The following is a 24471-nucleotide window of genomic DNA, read 5'->3' as shown; positions in this document are numbered from 1 at the left end:
GGGGGAATAGTTTTTCCCAGGTAAGGGTGACGTGGAAAATCCCATCCTTTCTTCAAGTTGTGAGAAAAATAAATGTTCTGAATTGTTATTTTGCACCCTGGTGTCACCTACACTGTGTGGATCTGGCCCAGGTTGACCAGGGGGGCTGTGGTGGCTGGCGGTAGAGGAAGGTGCAGACATGCACTCAGCAGGTGGTGTAACTCCATCCCACTTGTTTCTGTAGGAAATGAGGCTAAAACGTGCTTGTATGGGGTATGTATGTGGCTGAGCAGCACCCTGTAATCACAATAGGAAGAGCAGAAACCTGTAATAATCTTTACCAGCAAGTACTTTGATAATTGGTAGCTACATACTGCATATTTAGGACCTGCTCTATTATAAACAAGTTGCAAGCAGATGTAGCTCTGGTGGCCTTTACTTGGGACCTGTCCCCTGGTTCCAGTGTGGCTAGGCAGCCTGGGGCAGAGTGGAGAGTCATTTCTCATCAGCCACCCAGGGGCTGTGCATCCAGGTAGCCTGCAGGTACAGAGGAATGGGGCCAGGAAGACTTCTCTCTGCAGTGAGAAAAAGACACTGGCTGTCATGGTGCTGCTGCCATGGAATTCCCCCATGCTTGGATGGCAGTGTATAGTGGAAGGGTCCACTTTCTCCCTCAGGTGAGCATGTCATAACAGGCTGGAGCAGCCAAACTGGCCTAAGGAGCACCAGGGAATTTTTTTAAATCTTCTGACACAGCTGTGGAAGCTTTTCCAATGTTAGTTCCAAAATTCTTCGTTGCTACAGCTGCAGTGAAACTGTGGACTCCACATCCCTGGAAGCATTCAAGGCCAGACTGGATGGGGCTTTGAGCAACCTGGTGTAGTGGAAGGTGTCCCTGTCCGCAGCACGGGTTTGGAACTAGATGATATTTAATGTCCCTTCCAACCCTAACCATTCCATGATTCTCTGAAACAAATACTAAAAGTATGGGAAAATGAGAATGGTCGCCCAAACCAGCCTTGTTGTCCGGTTTGTGTGCTAGGGCCCTGTTTCTGGAAAGGAGGATGTTGGGGGAGAAAAGGAGCAGACACCAAGGACAGAACAGCTGTGACGTTGTCCTCAAGGCTTGCAGCACACCTCGCAGCTGCTTCAGCCAAAAGTTACCTCCCAGTGGCAGAGCTCAACCATGATGACAGGCACACTTCAAAACTGGTGGAAGAACAGCACTTGTCTTTTAGCAGACACTCATTAATTCTGGTTTAAGAAATGAGAGTATATGGGGCATATAATTGAAGAAAGAATATGGGGCATATAATTGAAGAAGAAAGACCTGGCTTGTAGCAAGCAGAATTATTGTGCTTCATGAGCTGATGTTATGAAAGGGCCCTGAGTCAATGATATTTTAGCCTTGAAAAAATATTTTTTATGATGTGTGAGAAAGATACCTGCTATTTGATGCAGCCCTATAAGAAACAGAATCGCAATGAGAAGACAATCAATCTGATGCTTTCTGGCTTAAATATCACATTCAGTGAGGACCCACTGAGAATGTGGGTCCTTGGCCATATGAAGGCACCTATGTATGAGGTTGGGTGTGGGAAATGGTCTGAGACCTGATAGCAGAATCCAATTCCATTGTGTGGAGACATCCGCTGAGTGCTATCCCCAAAAACCTCAAGATTTTTTTTTTTTTGTTGTATTGCATTGCTTTCTAGTTATTAATTATTTTAATAATACATGACCTGCTTTGTCTCTTAGAAATACAATTTACTTACCTCCCAAATGCCAAGAGGCCTTCCTCTACCCTAGTGTAGTAAGAAGGGAGTTGTGATTCACAAAGCCAAGTGGTTTTCTTGATGGGCAGGGCATATCTGAAGCCTTCAGAATGGCTTTGACAATCTCACTTCTAGGCATGAGTGTGCTATTAGTTACTCCCATTGGTATTTTTTTTAACTTTACTCTTTGTATTTTCCATTGCTACGAGCATCTGCAATATGTTCTACGTTGCTTGTGATAAAGCAATGCACATTGCACGTGGGTGGCAGCTAGAAAACCAGCCCAGAGTACAGTTACTGCAAGTGAAAGGCTTTCGGGATGATATTATTACCTTGAAGTGTGTTTGCTGCCTTTCATTGTCCCTCCCCACTGTTCCAACTCTGATGCTTCCCCTTCTGCCTCCTCCAAAATGTTCAGCCCTGCACATCCAAAATATACTCAATTTTTTGTATCAGAGTATAATTATTTTTTATTGTATAATAATTTTTTAGTGCTCTTTCTCCCCAGTTTGCATCTCCTTTCCTGGTGCCAAGAGCTACTTAAATTTACAACACTGACTTCATAGCCCCAGAGTGTGCAGCACAGCATAGACCGGGATGTGCAGTAACAGGCAGGAAAAGCTGGGATTAAGAGGAACTGGGAAGTGCAAGAGAGGCCCTTTTTTGTCCTGCTTCTGTTTCCAGATTTTGTCAAAGGTCTGCAGTGCCCTTGGTCTGTCTGTCAAGGCCAAAACAGGGACAGACCAGCAATGCAACCCAGCCTTTCAGGCAGGCAAGTAAAAGAAAAAGGGAATACCCATGCTAGGGCTATTCCCTTAAGAGTTTTAAAGCATAAAAGGTGAACGTTAAAGTCAAAACCAGCCATTACAAGGAGCCTGGCATGAAGACTTCGAGGCTGGAATTTGGCGTATGACTGTCATTGAGGTCACTGCCTGCTGAGGACATGAAACCCAGCTGTGGTGAATTAAGTGCAGCAAAAGTGACATGATAAACACGCGAGCTGTATCATGTGCCCAGTGTATGCCTGCCAGTTTCAAACTATGACAAATGTATGGCAGGTACATGGGAAGCAATGTACCTTTCTTGTCTTTCCCTTCCAAATTTCTCTTTCCTTCCTCCTTTTTTTCTCCATTTCTCACATTTCGTAGAATCATCGTAGAACCAAAAAATGACCTGGGCTGGAAGGGATCTTAAAGGTCATCTAGTTCCAACTCCCCTACCATGGGCAGGGACACCTTCCACTACACCACATTGCTCAAAGCCCCATCCAATCTGGCCTTGAACGCTTCCAGAGATGGCACATCCACAGCCTCTCTGGGCAACCTGTTCCAGTACCTCATCACCCTCATAGAAAATAATTTCTAATCTGAACCTGCCCTCTTTCAGTTTAAAGCCATTCCCCCTTGTCTTGTCACTACATGCCCTTGGAAAAAGTCCCTCTCCTGCTTTCTTGTACGCCCCCTTTAGGTACTGGAAGGCTGCTAGAAAGTTTCCCCGGAGTCTTTTCTTTCTTCTCCAGGCTGAACAACCCCAACTCTCTAAGCCTGTTCTCATAGGAGAGGTGCTTCAGCCCCCTGATCATCTTCATGGCCCTCCTCTGGACCTGCTCCAGCTGCACCTTATGAATAAGAAAGGTAATGCCAGTAAGGATCTCCAGGGTCAGTTGAGTTGTCACCTCTTGTTGCCAAATGGTGGGGTGCTTGGAGCTGCCCCTGCCAAGGATAGCCAGCTCCTCTGAAATGGGTGAAGTAGGCTGGAGCAGCCTGTTTTTAGGATACCATGCAGTCAAGTGGAGTAGGAAGGAAAATAGATGATGAAATAATGGCACTGAGATTTTCTCTCAGAGGAATGCCATGGTATTCTGCTTCCTCCTCTTGTGTCAGGTCAGCAGAACTAGCACTGGGTCTTATTTTCTTCTTTCTTTCCTTGAGAAGGTAAAATAGAGGGGAGGGAGAAATATTCATACTGCTCCTGCTTAAAAGCTAACTTTTATGTGGTCCGAGTCAGCTTTGAAATTGAAACCTCTCTGGGATAACGAAACAGAAGAGGCTGAGTTCCTGTTTAGACTGATATTATTTGGCTGAGGGCTGTCTTTACTCAAGAGTAATTTGGGAAAGTGACAGACAGCCATGACCTTGATTTACTTTGTAATAGTCTGGGTTGCAATGGAAGAGTATTGAAATTTAGATTTTTTTCAAAAATTTCAGGGACATCATTAAAGAGGAGGACTTTTCATTCTTCCTTTCAGTACACTCTGTAATGTTAAAAATAGCAGAGGATATAGATGTGTGACATTCATCTGCTGACTTCTTCATGTCTGTTATCAGACTTCATTGCATTTAAAGACTGGTCAGAGCAGGACAGTAGTCCAAGACTCTCATCTTATCTCTGAAGGATTCTCAAAATGGGAAACACCCATATATATGATAAAAGACATTTGTTGAACTGTGCTTGTGGGAGGCATAGTACTAGATTAAAGAAGATAGTGGAAATTCTGAACAAGGTGCATTTGCCAAGGCAATTCATATAATATGGAGCATATTCTGCCCCATTTGCTTTGGAGGTACCCCAAGCTATATGCATATATTAGGGCAATGCTGCTACTTGGTGCTCATTAATTTGAGCACTGATCTTCAGCTCAGTCACCCAAATACTCAAAACAATCTGCAATCACTAAGTAGAATGGTTAGATAATATCAGTATAATAGGAGGGAAAATGATGGGAGAGCTGGGCAAGCTTCTCTCTCTTCTGACTAGAAGAATTTCTGCCTCTTTGGGAGTTTTTGGAGCTCTGGATGTAGTTTCAGCCCTAATTTATTTCTGTTGGGTTCTTTCCACCACCCCCCAGTCCCACGCTTTGCTTGCCTGTTCTTTCTTACGGGAATGAGTTTGTTTGCTTTCCTGAAAAAACATCTCACAACCAGGAATGAGAATGGAACTTGTCAGGTCTGGGAGCTGTTATAACCAGCCAGCAGTCTATGAACATTCCTGGCCGATTAAAACAATGCCATTACTTAGGACAACCAAAGTAAAATGAGGAGGGCATGTTAAAAGGTTTCTTCAGGGGATAAAATCCCTGGCATTTGAGATTCAAAGTGTGGATCCATGACAAGCAGATTTAGGAAAACAGAAACACTAAAAAAATTGTCACATTAACCAAAGAAAACAAAAAAGTAAGGACTTCTTGCAGATTTGTAGACTTGTTCTTTACTCTCTGAAACACTTTCTACCTTTTCAGAAAAGCCAGAGGACACTCTTCCCCTCTCTCAGGGCAAGGGGACCACCACTAGCACAGAGCCAGTCAGCCAGTAAGTTCCCAGTGGAAATTTTACCTGGTTGTCCTAAATGAGAGTGGCACTGATTAAGTTTTTTATTTTTTTTCACCTTAAATTTGTAGGTACTTAATTAAATAGAACATAATCAAATTATTCTGGCAAATTTGGGCAGGGAACTCAAAAATTATGGGAATTGGATGCAGGGGACAGGTGGCAGCAAGTTTGCCTTTTTTCCTTAGGAAGCTGGGTTAAACACTTCATTTGGAAGTGAAATACAGGGATTTATCTGGTGAATTGGCACACTTCTTTTTTGTCTTTTAATCTACTATATGGTGTATAATCAATGTTTCTGCAGAGATGTTATTGATGCTGCTATGTGTATGTAGGATCCCCCTTTGCTAACAACTATGATATCCCTACCACAGCAGTTAGAAAACTGAGGTTTGATTAATGAGTGATGGCAGAGGACATGCTCTTCTATATTTATCTGAAGGTTCACACTGGTAGAGCTTCAAAGATGGTCCCACACCTCTGTCCACCAGTCGTCAGGTGTCCACTCAGTCTTAGGCTCACACCTTCCTGTGCCAGAGACCTGCGCCTTCTGCATGCCCAGAGAGGATGAGTGCAGTCTGGCAGGGCTGTGGAAAAGAAGACCTGAAAGGCTACTTGCTAAAAGATGGAGGCTCTAGTAGAAATCTTGTCTTTGATGAGTGTGTAAAGTTGTTCTGTCCCAGATGACAGGAGATGTCAGGCTTTTAACCCTGGCTCATTCAGAAGAGCTCTGGTGTTTGATAAGGGTATGTTACCAGCCCATGTGCAAAACACAGTTCTGAAAAATAAGGGGGAGGGAGTTATGAATAAACCCTGAGGCAGGATTTTTACTGACTTCTTTTGACTTCCCACTGACTCCCTGTCTCTAGCACGGATTTTCTCTGGGACCTGATGCACCAGCATGTTCCTAATTCAGAGGGCTGATGGGGGTTTCATGGCTGACTTTTCCAGTCTCCCTCCATGTAAGACATTTCTAGCTTACAAAGAAGTACCGTTACATGATGTGTGTGACATGCCACTACACCTTTTAGAGGAGCTTCCATGAGTTTTGTGAAGCCTTTACAGCCCTGTGTCAGATACTCATCTCTAATCAACACTGCGGCAAGGGTTATATTTGTGTGCAGACTGTGTAGACAAACCACTCTGAGCACATTTGCTAATACAGTTGTATCATAGGATCATGGAATCTTTTAAGTTGTAAAAGACCTCTAAGATTATTGAATCCAAATCATTGACCATTGAATCCTGCCATTGCCAGGTCCACCACTACACTATGTCCCTAGGTGCCGCATCCACACGTCTTTTAAATTGCATATCCCATCAGTCCTTTCACTTTTTTCAATATATTGTATGTCTGCGGCATTGCTGGTAGCAAGAGATCCAAAACGCACGTCTGTGTTTATACCATCATGTAGCTCTGTGTCTACATAACAGGTACACGAAGGCATATGTTATACATATGCATGTGCACACAGACTCCTCTCTCCTGCCAGTGCTGTGGCTGCCGCCGCCGCTGCTGGCTGCCGCTGCAAGCATGGGAGCGCGCAGGGAAGGCTGCCGATCCCGAGAGGTGCCGTCCATCCCTCGCCCCGGCGGCCGCGGTCGGGCTCACCCCAGCCACTCTGGTACCCACTGGCTGCCCCGGGGATGGTCAGGCACAGCACAAGCCCCCGCACTATCCCAGGAGAGAAAACGCAGGTAAGGGAAAATAAGGTGGCGGGTGCCCTTGGCAACGCACAGGCCCTGCGCTGCGACTGGCCATGAGCTGCTGGCTCCTGCAGCCACCAGGCAGGGGTGTCTGTAGAAGGCTCCCTTCAGTGATGCTGATAAGGCTGAGGAGAGTGGAGGAGTGTTGGGAAGCGTGTGTGCTGGGTGCTCTCAGCCTGGTTGCTCTGTAGCAGATGGGAGTGCTGGCCGAGGAATTTTGCTGCAGCATCATTCCCAGCAGTCAGAGGAGGGGAATAAACGGAGTTAAGAGGTGAATAGTGTGTACCAGGGGAGCATTCCAGAGGGACCTGCTTGCTGGTGATGCCGGTGGAGCCTGAGGGGATAGAAATGAGACCAATCTCACCCTGCAGCTGGGTCTCCTGGTCTGCAGCAAGCGCAGGGTTATTAAATCCAGATGACACTGAGTAAGAGCATAGTATTTTGTAAGAAGCGACAGTTGTTCAGGAGACAGCATCGCCTGGGTCCTCCAGATGACCTCGTACCAGGTAGTTCTGCTTGGGATCCTTTTTTATTACAGAAGTGGAGTTGGTGTCTGATGATGTCACACTTGGGGGGAGGGAAATAAAAAAAAAGATAGATTGCAGTCCTAATGCAAGGAGGATGCAGCAGCAAACCACAGAGAGGGTCTTCTCCTCTGAGGAAGATGAGACAAAATGCAGAACTCCTTGGGGGGTCTCTCTCTCCCTCCTGCTTCAAAGAGGAAGACTGTCTGCCTTCTGTAGAGCTGGTTGTGTAATGCATAATACATCGCGAGGTTAGACCTCTTTTGATTTCTTAATGGAAAGGCTATTTTATTTCTCAAGTGGGTGCCAGTGGGGATGCTCTAAGAGTGCACAGAAACTCATCCTCCGTCCCGCACTGACACTGATCTGCACAGTCAACTGCAGACAGAGAACTTGTCGAGGAGGAGTGAGGACCAAATCTGGAGCCAATGCAGGGGGAGAGGAGCAGCCTCAGCTTTTTTAGTAAGTGAATGGGGAGGGGGAGGAGGGTAGTATGAGCAGTGATGTCATTTTTAACTGGTTCCTCGCAGAGCTGGGGAGTGAAGTTAGAGGAAAACCTGCAGTCTCAGAATGGCTCTCAGCCTTGACTGGAGACTCTAAATGACTGAGGGTCCCCACAATGGTAATTCATTTTCTTTCCTATGCAGAACTGTTCTGTTATTTTGGGTCAAGCAGAGGGCATTTCTTTTCTTTCTCTTTCTTTCTCTCTCTCTTTCTCTCTGCTTTGAGGGTTTGACTTTTGCTATTGCCTCTGGTTTGTTAAATACCTTGCAGCTTTTTTGAAGTTTTTCCTGGGTAGTTTGAGAATTTTTCTCTAATGTGGGAATCCATGAGAGAGTTTAGCATGTAGCATTTCTGCTACTCATCGGGAGGGGAGATGCAGAGGTTGCCAAGCACACAGCATTCTGCATGGGAAATGTACTTTTAAAATCACAGGTGGAAAGAAGGAGACTTGACTGGCTTTTGTCGCTATAATGGATGGCATTAATGTTGCTTGTAAGAGGCAGAAAGACTTCTGGTCAACTATATAGCTAGAAATTATTTTTCTTTGGTGACAATTTCTATGCTTTTGATTGCCAGATTTTTATTATGAGCATTTTAGTTCCAGTGGAAGTGAATGGAAAATGTCAACATAAGAGATTCTGGCTATATGAGACAGTATATGTATGTATAGTTCTTCATGGCATGCATTAACCACTTGCGTGCTGCTCCCTCCCCTGCACTTGCCCTGTTGCTGTCTTCCATAGAAATCAGTGGGCTGCCAAACTGCACTGTGGACAGTCAGCACCACAGAGGGTTATTCTGTCTCTGGTTCCTGGAATCAGCAGAAGTAGTCAAGCCATTTTTAGATAAATAAGGTTGTCAGGGGTAAAATGTCTTAGCCAAAATGGCAGTCAGTGAAGAGCATTCCCAGTTTATAGTTTCAAGTATTCAGCTACTGGTATCACTGGTACAGTTTGGGTTTGTGGTTGTTGTGATGCTGCTTGGTGCAAAGGCAGAGGGTGTAATGCCAAGAGTCCAATTGGCTATGGAAGGCTCATAACATTTCTGTATGGGCTCCCATTTCTCAGTGGTGAGACTGGCTTGTATTTTCACCCAGGAAAACACTCAAGATAGCTGAAGAAGCCAGACCACAATTTTGCTTACTAGGAACTCGGGATGTGCATGTGATAGCCACAGACCTTCTGGTAGTCTGTCATGACAACTGTGAGCTCAAAAATGGGGGAGCTGGGCTCAAGAATGAAAGAGTCTGAATAAAAATGGAACATTGTGATGCCTTCTGAATAAGAAATGTTCCTTCAGGAAGTTCCTGCTGTTGATGAAGGGTTGAGGAATCCATTGCTCCCCTTGAGAAAGCTCTTACTGAAGAATAGCTGGGAGGAACAAGCCCCTCTTTTACTAGCTATTGTGAAGATGCTGGCAGCCATCACAGGGGCCATTTTGAACTCCTCCCCCTGCAACATGCCATGGTGCAGAGGAAGAGTAAATCTGGCAACCTCTTCTGCCAGTCTTCTCAACATTAGCCTTAGTGTTGGAACATGTAACTCAGAGATAAAAGCCAGGCTTTAAAAATGGTATGTTCTTATCGCTGTGGTTTTCATCCAGATGTATGCTTGCCTTCTCTGATAGTGCTTATGTGGGAGCAGTGTGCCTGGCAGGTGGAGGGAATGGTTAACAGGCTGTACTGAACTAGTCACCATGGCATATGGAAGCTTTCCATCTCTCTAGTACCAGGCTGAATCTGCTGCTGTGGATAGGCAACTGTTTTCCTGTGATTTTAGCATGGCACCCTTCACCAGCAGGAAATTAATGCATTTTTAGGAGGGCAAAGAAATGTGCATCTGGAGTAAGCAGCAACTCATCCTCCTCTTTTAGGGGCCCAGATATTCCCACTGCCCTACCTGGAGTGAAAACTAGTTCTGGCTTTTGGGCCACGGCACTAGGCTTTTTTGTCTCAGCTCAGTTCATCTGAGGTGAGAAGTTGCAAATTTATGGCACTAGAGATTGAGTCTGATACCCAAAGAAGAGGGGAGCTGCATGTGACTGCAGAGAGCATGCCCACTTCTGCAGCTTTCCCCCTTAGGAGCCAGCTGACTTTGCAGCAGGGAAGGTTAGGAAGACCTCTCCAAGCGCAAAGAGGAACAAAGCACTGGGACAGGCTCCTATGGAGCTTATAGGATGCCCTTCTTATAGGTTTTTTAAAGCCTAATAAGAATAATAAAATTGGGGTGAACTAAAAATGCTTAGTCCACTTTAGAGCAGTGGAATTATGCTTGGCTTTGCATTTTGGCATTTTTAGGACAGGTTCAGTCACATATCAGTCAAAATACACTATAGGAAGCATCTTCTGTGTCAGGGATGGCTGCCCAATTTGCTATTAATTTTAGCTGTGTTTCAGAGTTGGAAAAGTCACGGACCAGACAATTCTTTCATGGTTCCTTCCTGCCCTCCATTTCTACTGCAATATTAGTTAGCCCCATTGAGCTCCTACCACCAAAGAGACAAGAACGGTTCAGTGCCTGAGCCCATTCAGCTGTAAAACCGTGTACTGCTAACTGTCACCAAAAGTGCTACTGATGTGTCAGGGATGGACACGATTGTTAGGGAATGGGAACCAGTGCACAGACATGATTGCAGATGTTGCGGCATCTTTCTGGACTTCAGTGAGCTTCGTGTCTTACCATTAGTTAGTAACTGTGTTTGCTTACACCAGGCTCTGAACAAAACTGCATTTGGTTTGGAGTGGTCTCTTGGAGAGGGCTGGGGCAGTGAACCGTCAGGGAAACAGACTTCACTTGAGTGATGTAGTTGACCACTGCTCACGAGGAAGCACATTTTTCATACTATAACTGTGATACAGTAAGATTTTCAATCTACATTGTAATCCTTCTGTATGTTTTTATGGTAGAATTTACTTACTGTTTCCACTGTTCTCATCTTTCATGGTCTTCTCAGGGGAGGACAACATACACTCCATGAGAGTGAATTCAAGCTAACAGGTGTGTCAAAGAGGCGTTTTATGGTGCATGCAATCGTAATCAAAGTTACAGAAGTAGATAAAGAGGACTGAGGCTAGGTGCCAAAAGCCCCCACAGGAGGCGAGGAAATAATTTTCAAGGGATGAGATCACATCTGTCCTAGGAAAGAATCCTTATCAGGGATGCAGAGAAAGCGTGAATAGCTCAGTGTGAATGTGGTTGTGGGAAAGGAGGAAAAGAAGAACTTCCCAAATTTAGCAATGAGTTCAACTCTATGCATGTGACCAAGAAACATTAAGGTCAAATGTCTAATTGCATTTACGCCATTGTCATCTGAGTAATTATATTTCCCTCCTGGCATTTCAACAGAGTAAAACTGAAGTAGGTTTGCACTGCTGTAGTCTGTTAAGTCAGAAACTAGGTAACCTCCATGGCTTGTTTGCAGGGCTGTCTCCTTTCCTTTGGGCTCACTTGGTAGAGCAGGCAGTGGTTATAGTCCTCTGGGATACTTTTTTTAGGCTACTTGTTTTGGAAAAATCTATATAATCTGGATATAACTATAAAGCACTGTGCTGTTTTCTGCCAGCGACTGAAGGCAGCAAGGAGAAGGCAGTGGGAGAAAAGGTGAGTTCTGCACAATCTCTTCGTGTTTCAGGAAGAACCAGTGTTTTCTTCCAGATTTGAACAGCAGTGCTGCACATGATTCACCTCATAATGATAATAGTGTATAATCTTCGTAATAGTGATAATCTTCGTATGCAACTGCAGATTTCAAATTCCTCCCTGTTTTTAGTGCAAATTTCATTTGATGGCATCAGAAGACTTTTTTTCATGTCCCTGCCTATTTACCCCTATCTAACCTCACTGCTAGCTAGCAAATTTTTGATAAGAGAAAAGGTGATGCACCAATGTCAGAATATGCAGATTCATGTCTCACAGTTGTACCTCATTTCTCATGTACCTGACGATTTTTATTTTTTTTGGCACAGCATAAGCAATCAAAATTTATCATCCAAATTAAGACTGTAATTATATTTTGATAAAGATCTGGCAATTCAGTGAGAATGAAATTTAAAGGGTTGCCGGGATACAGATGACTCTGGATTATGGGGAAGCGTTTGCATGTGGAATACTAATAAGCCAAGGTTGTTCAGCATCCTTATCTAGACTTTTCCAATAGTGTCTGATAACACAGACAATCAAGTGCTTGTTTCTTTCCTATTATCTGGCAAAGTGATTAAAGATACAGGCTGCCTTTTATGAATGAAAAGGCGACATGCTCGACATGGAGTGACACAGATATGTCCCCCTGTTGGTACATAAGAAAAGTGGGAAGGGTAGAGAGCTGACCATGGCCATGTTATTGAACCTTCCAAAATAAACTTTTCCTGAGGTCTCCCAGGGTCTTGGGCATGCCGATGAGCCTTTGTGGGAGGAGTGAGTGCTTTCCTGGGAGGTGTGAACCCTGCCCAAGGTGGGTGCTGCTGGGACCCTCCTTTTGCAGAGATGGGGGTCCCCACTGGGGAGAGAGAGCTGGATAACATCTCAGGGTTGAGTGTGGGATATCCAAATGCACCAGAGCTTGCTGTCCAGGCAGGATGGCCACAAAAGTAATGGCACCATAGAGCTGGGGGAGGTGACAGCTTGATTCAACCCGTAGCTGCCAAAGGGAAGGTCCTGGCTCTTGTGCCAGTCCAGCAGATGAGTAAAACTCAACCTCAGTGCTGCAGTTTGATGAAGGAAAAGCTATAGCACTTTCTCTCTTTTAAATGTCTGGTCTGTATGTAACATTAATTAGTTATTATGGAAAGTTATTGCTATTCAATAATGTGGCCTGCTGATAAGGTATTATCCACTGCCTGTGCTGTGGTAGCACTTGCAGACCTTGAAGGGATTTACCTACTGTGCTCCTGATACCCTGCAGCCCTGAGCCGTGCTCTGGCCCAGTTGATATCCCATGCCTGTCTCCTAGGTTTTCTGCTGTGTCACTGGCCAGCAGCAAGGCCAGTGCGTGCTTTGTGCTGTCAGCTTGCTATAGCTCTGCTCCAGACTTCCTGCTTCAAATATGAGCATGGTAAGGCAGGATGGTAAGGGAAGAATCAATTTTCCCTTGCACTTAATTTGTCCCAGACTCCTTCTCAGCACCACCCTACCAAAGCCTTTTTATTTTCAATGTCTAACTCCAAATGCTGAGCCAAGCCTGCAATAATTATTATAGCCTGTTCGTCAGTGGTTTAGGAACTTAATTGTAGCACATGGTTGTATTTTTACTACAGATCAGAACAAATCTGTGACTTTATGGCTTTTTCAATTAACTGTGAAACAGTGAGTGTGTCATATAACAACGTAAAAAAAAAAAGATTTGGTGATATGTCAGTTTCATCAAAACAAATGGTTTTACTTCCCTGCTGAACTGAATTCCTCCCAGGTTTTTGGTGACTAAATTTTATTCTCAAGATATTCTTTCATGATCTGTAAGAAAGGGAATTGACTTGCACTAGCACAGTTTGAATGGCAGGAAGAGCAGATGTGATTTGGGAGGCCCAGGTTAATGAGCATTTTGGGAAAGCAGAGTACATTGGAAATGCTGCAGCTGTAATATGAGAAAAATTACTGTAATACCTTGAATAGACTTTTAAACATAAGGTGTGCAGTGCTTAAATGATAGACTCCTCAAATTCAACTTGCACAAACAGTAATATGATTTCTTTCTCTTCCTGTAATGTGCATGGACATGTGATGTTGGTGTCAGACAACTCCACAACTGCAAGGCTATAGTCCAGTCCAAACCTTGTGATTTGCTGTAAGCTTCAAGACTTGCCAGAGCAGAGGCTCAATCACTGGATCAGTGTCTACAGGCTGGGTCTAGCAGTGCCTTGGGAAAAGGATGCTGTCCACATTTCATCCTGGAAATGTGTCTTCAGATCCCCAGGTCTGGCACTTATTGAAGGCCCAATTCTGGTTCTTTGGAGCAATCCAGGACTATCCTATCTTACATCCTAACCTGCATTTCATAGTTTATCACTCTTGATGTTGAAGGAGTTCAGCAAATACCTGAGGGGAAACTGGTTCTCCCAGGTTTGATAAAATCTTACATCTTGAGTTGTTCTATTTCAATATATGACTGTCCCTTTCTGCCTTGGCAGTGCCAGGTGTCTATTCATATGAAGCAAAATTAAAAAATAAATAAGCCTGTAAGTTGTACATCACTGCAAAAATGTATCATAAAGTGTTAAGCCTAATCAAAGGCTGGCTGATGCATGAGTCTGGTTTACTCCAGTCCCATTCTGAGTTTGCACTGCGTTTCTACTGAACTACATGTGTGATTTTTACATTTCATGCAGTTTTTCTTCTGCATTTTCTATGGTGTCTCTTCATAACACCTACTGGTAACTTTTAGGAATCCATCTTCTCTGCCCTGATCCTTTCAGTTGGCCTTGCTTGTTTTCCAAACCAGTCATCCTGCCCTGGGTTGGCCTCACTGCAGTCTCTGATCCTCTCTGAAGGAAGGTGATTCCATGACCTAGTCAGCCTGCGAGTCCCAGGTTGTTTCCCATACCAGCATCATGGTGAAGTCTCCATGGTATTATTGGAAACATCTTTGGAGTCAGGCAGAGCCCTGCCTCCATATTCTGGTAGCTGTTTAAACAGAGGCACTGTGCAGTTGGTGGTACCTCCAAGAGATGCAATAAACTTTATTTCTATTATAAATTGTAGTCTGTGGGCTATCAGAATAGGATTTGGCAAACAAAGCAACCCTGAAGAGCTTGTGATCCCATGAAAAGGGTTTCAGCTTTGCTGGGTGAAAACTCCTATTTCCTGTGAAGAAGCATTTACTCAGTAGGTCAAGTGGGGGAGCTCAAGGTGGGGAAATTGCAGTCAATGAAGCTAAGAGTAAAAACTGTAGTGCCCCACTTCTTTCATGTAGTCTGAATGTAAAAGGTTGTGTTCCCCATAACAAGTCTGAATGAACACAAGCTCATTTTCTTCACTACTCATTTCTGCTTGTGCAAAGGTATGGGACAAAGATCTGAAAAGAGTGTTATCTTTGACCCATAAAACTGTACAGCCAAAGCCATTACTGCATTTATCAGCATAATCTTTTTGAAGAATATGGGAGTGCAAGGAGGAGACTGACTGCTAAAATGCAGTTCTGTCAGCATAGCTGCAACCACTTTGCCAGTATAACATATTGTGGAAAGACAGAGGTCATTTTGTTGCATTAAAACCTGAAGAAGCTTCATAGTTTGAGAGCAGGAAATGACCCCAAATAACACAACCAGAGTTAGCTAGACCCTGAATTATTTTCATAGGTTCATTACCTCATGTGCACAATGCACTACCTTGTATCAGCTCATGACCTCCCAACACTATCTAAGAGTTCCTGCATGCAATGAGTTGTCAGACTGTGAGATATTATGAATTTGAAGCTTAGGTATAAAATTAGAGGCATGAAATGCGGCCATTCTGTCTCACGTTGGTAGAAAGAATAGCTTAGAATAGGGTAGGGTAGAACAGAACAGAATTAGAGTTAGAATTAGACATATAGAATAGAATAGAATAGAATAGAATAGAATAGAATAGAATAGAATAGAATAGAATAGAATAGAATAGAATAGAATAGAATAGAATAGAATATTTTCAGTTGGAAGGGACCTACCATGATCATCTAGTCCAAGTGGAAGATTGCTAGTATGAAGATTGCTAGTCATTGGTCACAGCCGGCACAGCTTCATGAGAGGAAGGCCTCTGTGGGACTTAACAGTGCTGCCCACATTTCATGGGATCTTGAGGACAGGCCACTTCCTCCTGTCATCTGCACTGGTGAGACCCCAGTGGCAGTGCAGTCCAGCCTGGGGGGCCTCAGCACAACAGACATGGAGCTGTGGGAGTGGGTCCAGAGGAGGCCACGGAGCTGTTGGGAGGGCTGGGACAGCTCCCGTGACAAGACAGGCAGAGAGAGCTGGGGTTGTGCTGCCCAGATAAGAAAAGGCTCCAGGAAGCCCTCATAGTGACCTTTCAGTATGTAAGGGGGGCTTATAATACCAAGGTCTGTCATGACAGGACAAGGGGTAACTGTTTTAAGTGGAAAGAGGACAGGTTTAGATTAGATATTAGGAAGAAATTCTTTACTATGAGGTGGTGAGACACTGGAACAGATTGCCCAGAGATGCCCCATCCCTGGAATGGGGATGCCCCAACCTGGTTCAAGGCCAGGCTGAATGGAGCTCTGAGCAACTTGGTCTAGTGAAAGGTGTCCCTGTCCATGGCAGGGGGTTTGGAACTAGATGATCTCTAAGGTCTCTTCCCACCTAAACCACTCTTACGAAAGTCCTGCCTATCAAACCTGATTTCCTTTTATGACAAGGTAACCCACCTAGTTGACCAAGGGAAGTCAGCTGATATAATTTTTTTTTATTTCAGTAGAGCTTTCGATATTGTCTCTCAGAGGATCCTTCTGGACAAAATGTCCAGCACACAGCTGGATAAACACATGATGTGGTGGGTAAGCAATTGGCTCATGGCTTGAGCACAGAGGGTAATACTGGCTGAGGTAACATCAGACTGGTAATCTCTCACTACTGGGGTTCCACAGGGCTCCATCTTGGGCCCTGTGCTCTTCAACATCTTCATAAATGACTTGGACACAGGACTGGAAGGGATACTAAGCAAGTTTGCAGATGACACAAAACTGGGAGGAACTGTTGACTCCCTTGAAAGCAGGGAGGCCCTGCAGAGAGACCTCAGCAAATTAGGGAACTGGGCAATCACCAACCATAGGAAGTTCAACAAGGGAAAGTGCTGGATTTTGCACCTGGGATGGGGCAACCCCAGATGTGCAGACTGGGGAATGAGATGCTGGAAAACAGTGCCATGGAAAGGCACCTGGGGGTCCTGATTGATGAAAAGTTGAATATGAGTCAGCAGTGCCCTGGCAGCCAGGAGGGCCAGCTGTGTCCTGGGGGGCATCAGGCAAAGCATCGCCAGCCAGTCGAGGGAGGGGATTGTCCTGCTCTGCTCTGCACTGGTGAGGCTTCACCTTGAATATTGTGTGCAGGTTTGGGCACCACAGTATAAGAAAGATATTAAACTGATGGCGTCCAAAGGAGGGCAACAAAGATAGTGAAGGGCCTTGAGGGGAAGCTGCATGGGGAGCGGCTGAGGGCACTTGGTCTGTTCTGCCTGGAGAGGAGGAGACTGAGGAGAGACCTCATTGCATTCTACAACTTCCTTGTGAGGGGAAGAGGAGGGGCAGGCACTGATTTCTTCTCTGTGGTGACCAGTGACAGGACCCAAGGGAATGGCCTGAAGTTGTGTCAGGGGAGGTTTATGTTGGATATTAGAAAAATGTTCTTCACCCAAGAGGGTGGCTGGGCACTGGAACAGGCTTCCCAGGGAAGTGTTCACAGCACCAAGCCTGACAGAGTTCAAGAAGCATTTGGACAATACTCTGAGGCACGTGGTGTGACTCTTGGGGAGGATCCTATGCAGGGCCAGGAGTTGGACTCGATGATCCTTGTGGGTCCCTTGCAACTTGGCATATTCTGTGATTCTGTGATTCTATGAACTCTGGTCATCATGAGCTGTAATCTTAAACCCATTGTTATGTTACATAGGCACCTGGCTAGAAATGTCAGGTACTGCTGAGATATGTACCTGATGGACAGCTAGACCCAAGTCTTCCTGGTTTCATGATATTAAAAGAGAATTAATTACCTGATAATCTGTGCCCCCATCAACATGATAGGGGACGATAACATCTGAAAAGCCGGTCTGGAAAATTTAGAGCTGTAGTTTGATGGGGCTTCACCTCATGGGGAGCCTGGGCTGAGCATGGAGTTGACTGGAGGAAGAGACATTTTTCTCTTGCTGGGATGGATCATCACTAGCTAGGCAGTGATAGTTCTGTTGTAAAACTGTGCTTTCTGTGGTAGGCAACAAATTGATTTCATTTGCCATCAAAATAAAGAGTTTCTGAATACAAAAATTACCTTGGGGATTATGTGAATAAGCTCAGCTTTGGGCACATATCTGTCTCAGTAGTTCATGAATGGGGTGAGAAAGGGTTTTCTGCCCACCATCCTCTTTCGAGACTTATTTCTGTGAGTGATGTGCGGCACTTCGTTTATCATTGATTTGTTCTGGATGCAGTACATTTGGAGCAACATAATCCTACACTCACTGAGTGTCCACAGAAGGGCATCAAAGGGGAAGGAAGATGATTATCTTCTAGCTATCCCTTTAGCAAATATTTCCCTTAGTCATAACTCATTATGGATGTGTCTGTAACTTAAGTAGTGATAGAACTGGGATTTCTTAAAGCCTTGAAAATTATTGCACTGTCCCGTAGAAGTGTCTGCAAAACAAGTTGTTTTATGAATCTAAATGAGAATCTTCAAAGTTTAGATATTTTCTTTTGATAGGTTGAATTTTGGCTGTAGCTTTTCCATCCTAGAAATACATGTAACAGTTTGCTGAAAATAGGAGAAGTTGTACCAACTGTACGGAGACTGCTCTGGCCCTTGTAGAGTGGAGAAGCATTGCAGTATTTGTAAACTATTGCTATTGTGCAAATATTATAAAGACAAAAGGAATTGGGGTGTTAATAGATGGAAAAAAGGATAACCCAAATGAAAAACATTCAAATGAATCTTTGCCTAATGCCATTTTCTTAGCTAAGTGGTGATTTCACTTTTTAGATATTTTTTTCTTCTGTTCTGTTGCACAGAAACCAGGTTTTTGGCTACAATCAAAGTATGTTAAGCAGGCCAATACCCAAACTTCAGAAATAACTGTGTAACAAAAACTTTGCCAAGCAGACCCCACCCTCACTCACTGAGAGAAAATGTACTGCATCCCACAGGAAATCAATACTTACTAATGTGAATAAACACAAAGATGAAATTATTGAACTGGCAAGTCAGTGAAACAATCTTAATTTATCAGAATTAGCTGTATTTAAATGCAGTAGTTAAAAAACTTTGAGCAATAATGAATCTGGCAGATGATCAGTGAATTCATGTGTCTTTCCATGCCACATGGGTCTGGATTCTGCTGGGAATCAACGAGGACACCAGGCTGGCTCTTTTTTCTATACTGACAGGTTAATTCTGAGTAATGAACCACCCATTATTTATCCAGTGCAGTGCTTTGGAGCTGCTTGTAAATGGCAAAGCTTGGTTGTGCTGCAGGGGCCTGTGGGTCCAAAACTGCAGCCTGGGGAATACAAACCACAGCTCATCCGCAAAGATTCGGAGCATGCCCTACCAGGAATAAGAAAGCCTACTTTTATCTGTAAAACACTAAAGAAACTCACCAATGTGGTATTACTGGAGTAGCACATGAAATGCACGGCCTATTATTGTATATGCAAATGCTTAGCATAAAAGGGTGATTTCTGCTCTTAAGACACACAAGTAGAAAGAACACAGAAAAGGTGAGGAGGTCCCTGGCAGGACAAGAGATGGCTGCTGAAGGCCAGCAGGTAACTTTCCCCAGGCTAGAGCCTGGCCAAACTCCATCTACCAGGCCAAACTCCATCTCCAAACAACAGCAGCCCAGGAAAACCACCATTTGAAAATACTGTCTCAGTTCTTTGCTTTTCACTGTATACAAACTCCTGTATTTTTTTTTTTTTTTTTTTTGGTTATATCTTAATCTCAGCAGCAGAGGTAAGACCTTGTTTGCATATTCTCTGTAACACCCTTATGATACTTCAGACACTACACAGAAATAAGCAGATGGCTGGGAACTGATCTGTATTTCTATATAAAATGTCTCTGACTTTATGAACAATATCCACAAAATAAAAAAAAATGTTGGCTGGGGTGGCTTCCCTTCTGCCTGCGCTGGCAGATGCTATGGGAGTTGATAAGATGTGAAGACTGATTGCCACCTTCCCCCCCCTGCAGACACCATCCTGCCAGATCAGGGCTGCACTATATCTGTGGGTGTTGTCTGCCTTCCGCTGTTCAGCATGTACAGCATCTCAGCCTCTAGAGCAGTCTGGCACCTCTTCCAGCACTTCGTTTTTTCAACACCACTTGTAAAATCCATACAGAAAGAAGAGAGGCAGACAGGAGAAGGCAGTGAAGTGGGAGGGAAGTAATTAGGGCCAGTCCTGGCACAGCTGGAGGGTCTAGAGAAGTCAGGCACATCCATGACTCAGAAAGGACAGAGCAAGGATAACAAAATTTGACACCTGGTTCAGATTATCGTGTCATGTTTATGAGTGTGTTTATGCCTCTCTTCATAAAAATTAATATATTTTGTTCGGTGTCTCAGGTGATGCTTCACCTTTTAAGATAAAACTCCCCTTATGCCTTGGTAGCTTGCCTGTCTGTGGCCCAATTTTTTTTTACTTTGTCATTAAATATATTCGACAACTGAATGTGGGAACCCATCCATAGCTTTGCGGACTTACATTTGTTTCCAAGTAGGCAGCCCTACTCCCCTGTAAAGGTGATATCTCCCCTCTCGGTGCCTGGTGGTGAAAGGGCACCAAGGTCCTCATAGTGGAGGTCCTTCCACAGTGAACAGAGGGGAACAGGTGCTGCTAGAGGACTCTTCAGAGCTCTCTGAGGCTTATTTGTACTCAGAATCAGTGAGGAGCCTATCTGTTAGCTACAGAAATTCTCCACGGAGACAAATCTCCCCTGGGGAAAGTTACTTTTGTGATTACTTGCCATTGTCTGCTTCTTTATGCTTGGAAATATTGTCAACTTTGCTCCTCGTGAATAAATTCGAATTCCCAGGAGTGCTCTCTGCCCTGATTCACCATTCCACTTGATACATGATACATTAAGGTCAAACACTGTTTGCTACTCAATGGCCCCATTTTTAACTTATGCTTTCTGCAGGATAATTCTAATGACAATTCTCTCTTTTCCCAACGCCCTTCTCCCCACTCTTTGTTCCTTTCCTTTTTCCTTTCCTGAAAGTATTTCCTAGTTTAATTCCTTTTCCTGTGATTTTTTTTTTTTTTTTGCACAGCTTATTTCCCGCAGTTTAGTACTATTTCATTTTCATCACTGCTTATAGCCAAGAGTTTGAAGGCTTCCTGCCCAGTGCTGCAGGCAGTGCAGTCACGCCTATTATTGTATTGTCAAGTGTTGACACCTGACATTTCTGCTCTGGTTTTGACTGGATGCAGTGAAATGTAGCCATTTCACCATGCCTTCTGGTTTTCTTCTTTGTATGCAGTCCTTGGTGCACGGTCATAATAAAATGTCTGCCCGCATTTAAACAGGTAATCATTTTATATGTGCATTAAATGGGTAATTGTTTGCCACTCTGTGTATTTGTTGTGCTAAAGCTGATGTGTTGAAAACTGCCTCATACTCAGTCTGATGCATGCACAAAGACAGATGAGTTTACAAATGTGCAGGAATTAGCTGTTCTCAGCTTCGTTCTGGATGACAACTCTCACCAGAGAGTGGTCCACACCCCTGCAGCATCTGACGAACCCTGTAGCTCTTCAGCAGTTGTGGCTTTTCAGAAACCCCATCAGAATTCAATTAGGTTTTGCACATGAGTATGTGGCTAAATAATGTGAGTACAAATAATAGGATATGGTTTGGGCTCATAAAGCCATATTAGCCATAATAATAAAGGACAGCCAATGTTATGATCTTTATTAACACCCTACGACACTTTAAAAGAAACAAATGCTTTAAAACTTATTTTAGCTTAAATGTTTTCATGCCTCATTTTATGTACTAGTTGCCATTGGCCATGGTGTCTCAATTCGAAGTGAGGATTAGTGGATCGACATGAGCTGTAGGGGCTCCCTAGCTGGCCCAGTTACAGGTTTGCACCCTCTGCATGACATGCAGTGGGGATACAGCCAACAATGCTCACCTCCTGGTTAAATTTGCAAGCTAGCATTTAGGCTTGTGGACCATTTTAGGTAAGCAAGGACTTGAAATACGGTAGAAAAAAACCAGTGCAAGTGTGCAGAAAAAATATTAGTGCCTAAGGTGAGTAAGCTGAGAACATGTTATTCAAATAGTAACAAGAGTGGGAAAATAATTTATCTTGACAGTTATTCATCCTGCAGTCTAGATACACAATATCACTGACAGAGTTTCCAAATGTTATCTGGATGCGTTCCTTTGAAAAGTAATACAGTGTATCTTGGTGGCTTTGTATACATGTGTATAGAAAGTATTGTAAGTAATACAGTCCATTCATATGTTGTAACATCTCCACGCTTTAGGGATGAAGGGCTAATTTCAAGCCCAAATCGCTTGGACGGTAGAGGTTGCAATCCCTGGCTAGGAGCTGAAGCTCTGGCAGTGAGCTGGGACATGTCCTTGGCAGCACAGGAAGGGTGGAGGGCACACACAAGAATTCTAAAGGTTTCCTAAATCCTAAGCAGGTTTCTTCGTTACAAACAATTCCTTTGAGAAAGTATAGAAGATCAGAAATCCTTATTTTCAAGCAGCTATCCATCCCCTTACAAAACAAAAAGGACTGTGTTCAGTATTATTTCAACAAATGAAACTCAGCAATTCAGATGGCCACATTCTCAGTGTGCCTCTCTGGACCCCTACAGCCCACTTTGCTCTAATGTTTTACACAAGTGTCTTGTCAGAAGTGGGCCTGGAGAAGGTTGTTGCTAAACTGTGTTGAAATAGGACCCTCCTTCTGGCCCAGAGCAATCTGGTCTAGTCAAAGGTGTTCCTGTCCATGGAAGGGAGTTGTAACTAGGTGATCTTTAAGGTCTCTTCTAACCCAAACCAGTTCTATGGTTCTATGATTCGTGGGTTGGGTGCTCTGCAAGCCCAGTTCATAGATGATGGTCTGAAACTGGGCTTCAAGTAAATCATTTGGGAGGCCAGAGCCAAACCAAATATCTGAAAGGGCTGGTGATGGAAAACTTGGGTATTCACTGAGATTGGAGAAGAGTTGTACTGAAAAAACACAGAGGAGCTACACAGTGAACTGGTTGTATCTGTAACTGCACCTCTGTGCCCAGCCAGCTCTGGGCCACCATCAGGGTTGCTCTGGAGAAACATTGTGGAGTAGTGCATGTGATTTTTGTTGGTTGCCCCAAGAAACACACTGCCTTACCATTATGGGGGAGGAAGCTTCCCAGGACAGGCATGACCTCAAGAGACAGGGATAGAGAGACCTGAGATAGAGCCAGGTCCCTCAATCCCTCTGCAGAAAAGACTAATGGAGCTGCAAGAACAGCAAGAATATTTCTCCAGAGGAAGAAAAAAAGAGTTGTCTTTGGTCCCTCTGAGATGATTGACTTTCTGTCTTCCCCTGTTTGGCTGTGAGTAGTTTGAAGGGACATGTGTTGTTGTAATAGTAGCATAGAATTTACTAAATATAATTGGAAAAAACTGTTGCTACTACCTTGACTTGCAGTTAAGGCATCTAGCCAAGCACACTGAAAAAGACTGATGTGAGGAAGAAGTGTGAAATATGAGCCACCATCTCTACTCTTAATACATGGCTTGCTGTTCCTGACTTTTGGGGGCTTGATATCTCAGCCTACACAGTGTCAGTGGAAGGGAAGAGGGGCCCTGCTCATTCCCTTTCTGTGTAAATTGATGCTAAATGGTGCTTCTGAGAGCCAAATGGAGAAGGCACAGACATTGATGGAGACTAACTCTTGGAGCTTAGATGAAAGGTTATAGTTTTTGAAGATTTCAAGGAAAACAGGAATATATTTGCAGTACTTGGAATAAGTCATCTGAATCTTATCTTCCATTATGGCAAGCACAGCATATTCTCTTATGAGTTCCATCTTCCAATGTGCTTTTTCAAGGCTCATGATGTTTTACAGATGGTCTCTATGTTCACAAATGTGGAGAGGTTGTTTGTATTGTGGGTGCTGACGTGTAAATAGGTGCTGCAATGTGCAAGTCTCTGCTCTTCTTGAAAAGAGGATCCTCAGCACAGACTCAAAAGGCTATTACTGAAAACAACCACTTTGGGTGTGAATGTTCAGATGGAATTCAGGGTAATTGAATGTTTTGAGTAGGAGAACAGGCAAGACACTCCAAAACTGCTGCCAAACAAAGGTTTGCCCTATCACAAAAATGTCTATAGGCTGGAGAATGTGAAGGTGTTTTTTTTCATGAGATCCTGAAGGTAAGCATTAACCAGGGAAGGTGGAACAGTAAGTGAATTTTGTAAAGCTTTGTTCTTGAGTGCTGGCACGTGAAATCAAGGTGAGTGATCTGAGAGCAACATCACAGTGAACAGCACACTTCTTTGTGATAAAAGGGAGAGCATTACGGTGACCTGCTGGAGCGACTCGGGCAAGCTTAGTAGTGATTTGGGCTGAGTACAAGAGAAAAATAGCAGAGCAGTGAGAGAGAATTGCAAAGGATGTCTGAAAGTGTGCTAACAAAGTGTTTTATCGAGACCACACACTACACTGCTGGAGATAAGAGACTTTATCTTCCTGTGTATTGAGAGCGAGAGTAATGTGAAGGGTCAACGTGGGAAGAAATCTATGTTGACAAGCACTGAAAGTGTGTCAAAGTGAAAGAAGTGCTTTCAACTAATTAAGCATGTCGGATTGAAAGGGCTCTCTTGGGACACTGATTTCAGTTACATGCTCTGGAGTGTGTGTATGGGTACACAAATACATAGCCATGTGTGCATGTGCAGATGTCAGATCAGCCCTGCTATAGTAATGCATCCTTACCATTAGGTCCAG

The 24471-nt window shown here is 44.0% G+C and overlaps 1 protein-coding gene across 5 annotated transcripts in view; it reads left to right on the top strand.

Moving 5' to 3' along the window:
* The window catches only part of NHS (NHS actin remodeling regulator), a 261229-nt gene that overhangs the window by 202518 nt on the left and 34240 nt on the right, over positions 1-24471 (top strand). Inside the window, exon 1 of one of the 5 annotated variants that reach the window (XM_039378102.1) lies at positions 7529-7562. The exons of 2 other annotated variants lie outside the window; for them this stretch is intronic. In XM_039378102.1, coding sequence (XP_039234036.1) covers positions 7544-7562 — 19 coding nt within the window. In that variant the 5' untranslated portion in view covers positions 7529-7543. Of the gene's footprint in view, positions 1-7528; positions 7563-7654; positions 7774-7855; positions 7934-24471 lie in introns of those variants that run through there. 2 more of the 5 variants (XM_039378093.1, XM_027738262.2) reach the window with 2 other exon arrangements.

This window comes from Pipra filicauda, unplaced genomic scaffold (assembly GCF_003945595.2).
Source record: "Pipra filicauda isolate LSUMZ 115617 unplaced genomic scaffold, ASM394559v2 scaffold12_size5214236_pilon, whole genome shotgun sequence".
In the NCBI taxonomy this organism is placed as follows: Eukaryota; Metazoa; Chordata; class Aves; order Passeriformes; family Pipridae; genus Pipra; species Pipra filicauda.
Note: the sequence above shows the minus strand (reverse complement) of the source record. Positions and strands in the feature narration are given on the sequence as shown.